Source organism: Drosophila novamexicana, unplaced genomic scaffold, assembly GCF_003285875.2.
Source record: "Drosophila novamexicana strain 15010-1031.04,08,12 unplaced genomic scaffold, DnovRS2.1 tig00004554-arrow-pilon, whole genome shotgun sequence".
In the NCBI taxonomy this organism is placed as follows: domain Eukaryota; kingdom Metazoa; phylum Arthropoda; class Insecta; order Diptera; family Drosophilidae; genus Drosophila; species Drosophila novamexicana.
Genome location: NW_020825051.1, coordinates 4987626 through 4993631, shown reverse-complemented (window position 1 = coordinate 4993631; position 6006 = coordinate 4987626). Strand labels below are relative to the sequence as shown.

The window sequence follows — 6006 nt, the reverse complement described above, 5'->3', positions numbered from 1 at the left end:
GAGGTGACCACGTTCGCGATGCGAATTATAATTGTTACTCGCTGCTCGCTTTTCCACCGTTCGTATTTTCATATGCCAACAACAGCAGCAGCAGCGGAATCAGCAACAGCAACAACAGCAACAGCAACAGCAACAACAACAACAACATTCAACACTTGCCGCAAGTCGTTTCATCCAAAAAGTTCGCTAAAGCAGCGAAAAGTGGCTGCTGCTGCTGCTGTTGCTGCTCTTGTGGTTTCATGGAAAATGGAAAGCTATGACACACACACACTTACACTTAGACACACGCCAAGCTACAAGATTCAGATACAAAATATATCTACTTTGTACTTATACCTATAGTCCAATCGCCCACACACAAGCTTATAAATTCGCCTGTCGGCCTGGCTAATCGCGTATTTTGATACAACCTCCACGTAAAGAGGCTGCACAAAGCAATAAATATTAGTCAGACACACACACACACACACCCATTCACACAAACACACACACAGTCATAGTCATCAGCTAATTAACTACACTATAACGAATCGCTATATGTATGTTACCTAGCGAAAACATGTATTCAAATGCGTTCTTTTTTAAATATTCAATATTTATTTTTGGCCTTTGGAGAGCAATTTTAAAAACTGATTTTCATACACTATCCGCAGCGTAAAGTTATAGCGAAAAATGAAATGGTCTGTAAACTATTTCCAATCAGATTTATTCAATTTTTGTAGTTATCTTCTAATTTGGCTTGATCTGAAGGAGCTGCTCGGACTTCCAACTTTCAAACTGAATCATCATTAAAGTGTAAATTGATGCAAAATAGTAAACTTGTTGGCCACAAGAAATTGGAATAATCTAACCATACTTGTTAGACTCCAATTTTGGGTAGAAATCAAATATAGCCCGCAACTTCATTATGAAAATATTTAAGACAAGCAATATTTTCAGTAGAACGGGCAATATATTTTGAATAATGAAATGTAATTTAACTAATAATATTAAGTTTAAATTGTCAAATTAATATTAAAATCAAAGTTCAAACTGTTTGCAGACCTGGATTGCTTTTAGTTTCTATAAAGCAAGGACAATGTTTTCAGAAATAATATTCCCATTAATTAGCAAGTTAATGATCAACAACAAATGGCTTGATTTTCCAGGGTATCTGCCACTCGAGCTAACTTAGTTATTCATTTCACCTCCTTCATCTCATATATAAAAGTTGTATGTGTTTTTATATTTTTGGAATTTTGTATTTTTGCTGTCCGTTGAACGAATACAAGTTGTAATTGTTGTTGTTCTGGTTAAATGAAGCGGATTTCACACAAATAGAGATATATTTCGGGGTTTATGGGTTTTATGCAGTGCGGTCAAGCGCAGCAATTAGTGCATTCGAAATGCCTGATATACCTGTCCGAGCTGTCGGGGCGGCGAAAGTGCGCTGCGAATTCATGGCTGGCACTCAATAGCATCATGTCAGGTGATCAATCCCACCAGCAGAGCCAGCCAGCACAGAAAAAAGCTATTCACCTGACAGCCAACTAAGCTGCTTGAAATTTCATTTTAGTATTTCACGCTAGAAAGCCAGGCGAAAAAATATACAAAAAATCACATATATATGCTTAATGTTTGTGAATGATTAATGGGACATTAGAATTGAAATTGTTTTGCTCATGTGGCATCAGCATAAGCAGAACAAGAGGCCAAAGCAGCGACTGTGGCAGGTGCAGCAGCAACAGCAGCAGAGGCAACGGCAGACTATACTTTGCCATAATGTACAAATATTTATATGCCTTTTTTTTCGCATGCCCAGTCGCAGTCTTTTACCCGTTCCCAAGCTGCTTCCCGATCCCACTGCAAATGGATGTGGCCTTCTATGAGCATATTGAGCACCTCGCAGCTACCTGCTGGCAGAGCCACAGAGCCAAACAGGTGAGTGTTTATATATGCATGCCAAAGTGTGGAAGCTGAAATCTAGAGAAAATACAAACAACAACAACAACAACAACACAGCAAACATACACGCACTCGCACACCACACATAAGCAGCACATAAACACTTATGCATATACTGTATGCTTATAATCCATAGTTAGAGTTGATGTATTCGTATACCCTGTTGTCTAAAGTTTGTTAATTGGGCTGTTTTTTCTATAGTAAGGACAGAAGCAGATATATGTTACGCCAGCTTTTGGCACAAACCACAAAAGACTTAGACAATGCTTCTCGGTTGCCTCATTGCAACCTTGAGAAATGTTGCCGCTGCCACCGCCAAGCCATTATGATCATCATCATCATCATTATCAATATCGTCATTATCAATATCGTCATTATCATAATTATCATTATCATAATTATCATTAACATAATTATCATTATCATAATTATCATTAACATAATTATCATTATCATAATGATCATTATCATAATGATCATTATCATAATGATCATTATCATAATGATCATTATCATAATGATCATTATCATAACTATCATTATCATAATGATCATTGCTATAATTATCATTATCATAACCACTACATACATACACATATGCATACATATATGCACATATATATATCTATATATACATATATACACATAAGTATATGTACATATATACATCTACATACATGCATCTACATACATACATCTACATACAAATCTACTTATCTACATACCTGCCCACCTCCTCCTGGTCCACCGCCTCCTGGTCCACCGCCTCCTGGTCCACCGCCTCCGGGTCCACCGCCTCCTGGTCCACCGCCTCCTCCAGTTGCTCGTCCACCGGCGGCTGGAGCCAACTGACTGACTTGTCGAATATTAGCAAGGCCTACTTGAATTCATGAGAATCGAGGAGGACAGCATTAAGAAATACGTTGATTTCAAATTGAAGCGCAGCTGCAAGCAGGCACAACTCAAGTTCAGTAGGTTGCTATTACACTTCTCATTATAGAACTTCACTAATTATTAAAGCATGAATACCCGCGATACCTACTTTAATTCGTGAGAATCACGGAGAAGGGCAACAAATCATTTGAGCGCCGATATTATTTGCAATATACAATCATTTTATTGGAGGTTTTTAGCATAGAACACATTCTAGATCCTAAATTAAGATGCTCTTTGGGATCATGCATAGCGCCATCTTCTGTTCAATCATTGAACTCGCTTTTGATTCAATAAAATGCTTTTAAAAAGCATCAGATAGCAGCTTCAAACTGCTCAGTCTATGTAGACCGCTTGAAGCGAGCTGTGCGTCTTTAAAGCCGGGCGTGCGCGATTCGTATTTATTAATTATATACATTATCAGTTTTTATGCATATATATACATATTACTGAATAATGCTATCAGCCATATTAACAGTGTTGGCAGCATGTTCACTAGGTAAGAACAATATATTTTTGGCATTATAATTTGAAATTCGGTTAAAAATTCAATGTTTATGCCTGGTAGAGGATATTAAATATTGTCTTCAAATATGTAGCGCATAGAGAATTAGGTTCCCAATTCGTGCGAACAAATTTTCTGTTTCTTCAAGTAAGCTCCCCTAACTTGGCTATTCTTCTTACATATTTGCTCGCCGGCAAGCCAATAAACAAATATCTAATAAAGCAGCTAATCTTATGGGCGAATTTTTGAGAATTTTAATATGAAATGTGCATTATACGACACAATTTTTGAGTTCACGATCAGGTCTTGAAAGGTCTTTCGTTTATTTGATTTGCAAATGGGAAAATTCACCGATTACACACAGAATTATACAGAATTGGATCAAAAGATCCAAGATTATATTGAATAGTCTTGTTTGATTTTTGTCAGTAAGGTTTTTATAGAATAATACATACATGGATACAGATGTGGATCATACGAAAAAGAAACCTTATCGCTTGCTTCTCGCTAAAAAGTTACAGTGCGACCATTTAGTATTCGCATACTGTCGCATAATAATAATATATATTGATCTAACTAATTGAACAAGATGCAACAAAAGTCTTGCTTATCGCTTGCTTCTCCCTACACACTCACCGTTGGACCACGAATTGGTTGCATTAAATCAACCTTTTATTAGTTGTATATTGAAAAAGGATTACTTATCGGTTGCTTCTCTCCGAACAGTTGAAGCCGGACCCCTGACTACTTGCACTCCAGATCAATTTGCGTGCCAGAATGGCGACTGCATTAATGGCACACTGAAGTGCGACGGTGTCAAAAATTGTGTAGATGGCACCGATGAGATCTTCAACACCTGCTATAACACAACCTGTGCCGAGAATTTCTTTCGCTGCAACTACGGCGGCTGTGTGCCTCATCACCTGACATGCAATGGCGGCAACGATTGTTGGGATAAAAGCGATGAAAACGTTTTTTTGTGTGCGGATGAGGGAAAAGTGGACAAATTGCTAGCCGAGTTGAAAGGTAGCTGCAGGTGAGACTTGGGCTCAGATTAGATAGCGGCAGATATTATTTAATAAGACTCTGTACAGAAACTTTTACGCATTGCAATGCAAGGAGGACACCAGGTGCGTGAAGTGGAGCCAAATGTGTGACGGCTATATTGATTGCCCCAAGGGCGACGACGAGTCTCCGGAATTGTGCGGGGCCAGCATATGTCCCACCGGTTCGTTTCGCTGCGAGACTGGCGCCTGCATCAGTGGCAATTGCCTCTGCAATCAGAATATCGACTGTTCCGATGGCAGCGACGAAATACCCGCTATATGCCTCAAGAGAAAACAAACCAGCCCAGACATATTACCTCCAACTGGTTCGCCAGCGGCTCCCCCCAACGTCTGGAGGACCAACTCTTGCGCCTTGAAGACAGAGAAGGGTATGCGAGTGGAGGATTACTTTTTAGAATTTACGTTCCGGCCAGATGGCGAGGTGCCGGACAAAACCATTGTGTCTCTGACCTGTGAAAGCGGCTATGTGATTTTTGGACCCAATATCAATAAATGCGAGAACGGACAGTGGCTAAATGGACTCGATCTTCTTCCCCACATCTGCATACGTGTCTGCGATCAAAGCCCGATTGTACGGAACATTAGCTATGCGACGCAGTGTGTCTCCGATAATGCTGTTGTCGATTGCCAACAAAATACGTTCATAAAGGACACCAAATTGTTTGTAACTTGTAAGCCCGGCTTTAGGGCCAAATCGAGTGCCAATCAATTGGGTCGACACAGTTGCAATGAGGATGGCGAGTGGTTCGTTGAAGAGACCAATCCAATTTGTGAGCCCGTCTGTGGTGTAAAATCTCCGCAACATCCCGACAACACGCCCTGGTCTGTGACCATCTTTCAGCGCCGCTTAACCTCCCAGCCGGACTATACCTTTAATTGCTTGGGCACTATACTATCACCATATATTGTAATTACGGCCGCGGACTGCTTTTCGGATAAGAATCCAAAAGATTCACATATTTACTACACCATCGCGGAGGGCAATCACAATGTCGACTTCAGCCAGAATGAGGACCATGGTTATATTCTACACAACATTTTGGATATACACTTGGTGACGTTGTAAGTATCAAAAGAAATTAGCTTCTAAGTATTCTTATACTGATCTTTACGTTCATCTCGAATATATCACAGCAACATGGCACAGAAGGCAGCTTTACTTACTCTGGTAAAACCCTTCAGACTAGGTGCTCTGGTCCGACCCATTTGCTTGACTGCTAACCAGGCAGATAGTTCACTGCAGATCGTAAGTGCCGGGGACTTTAGTAAGCAGCAGTTGGGTGAGGGGCAGACGGTATATGAGAACTCGAGGTATATCCTAACACACATTGTGGCCAGCGAATCGAGCAAATATAATATTCAAGCATTTATCAGCGCTATCAAAAATGAAATCGCTAAGACGGAGAAAAGCCCTGAACTTTTCACTATGATTTGATTAAAAAAAATAAATAAAAATTCTTATTAAATAAAAACGCACAGACATCTACTACTGCTAATTATATAAGTATCTTACGCGCATTATTAGTTTAATTAACTAAGGCTGTGTTAAAAGTTTAT

The 6006-nt window shown here is 39.7% G+C and overlaps 1 protein-coding gene across 1 annotated transcript; it reads left to right on the top strand.

The window, feature by feature from the left end:
- Positions 1–3240: 3240 nt before the first annotated feature.
- On the top strand, positions 3241–5976 carry LOC115769755 (modular serine protease-like). Its single transcript, XM_030714700.1, has 4 exons — positions 3241–3376; positions 4109–4418; positions 4477–5511; positions 5584–5976. The coding sequence occupies exons 1-4, from the start codon at positions 3334–3336 to the stop codon at positions 5882–5884; spliced, it is 1689 nt and encodes a 562-aa protein (XP_030570560.1). The 5' UTR covers positions 3241–3333; the 3' UTR covers positions 5885–5976.
- The last annotated feature ends 30 nt before the right edge of the window (positions 5977–6006 follow it).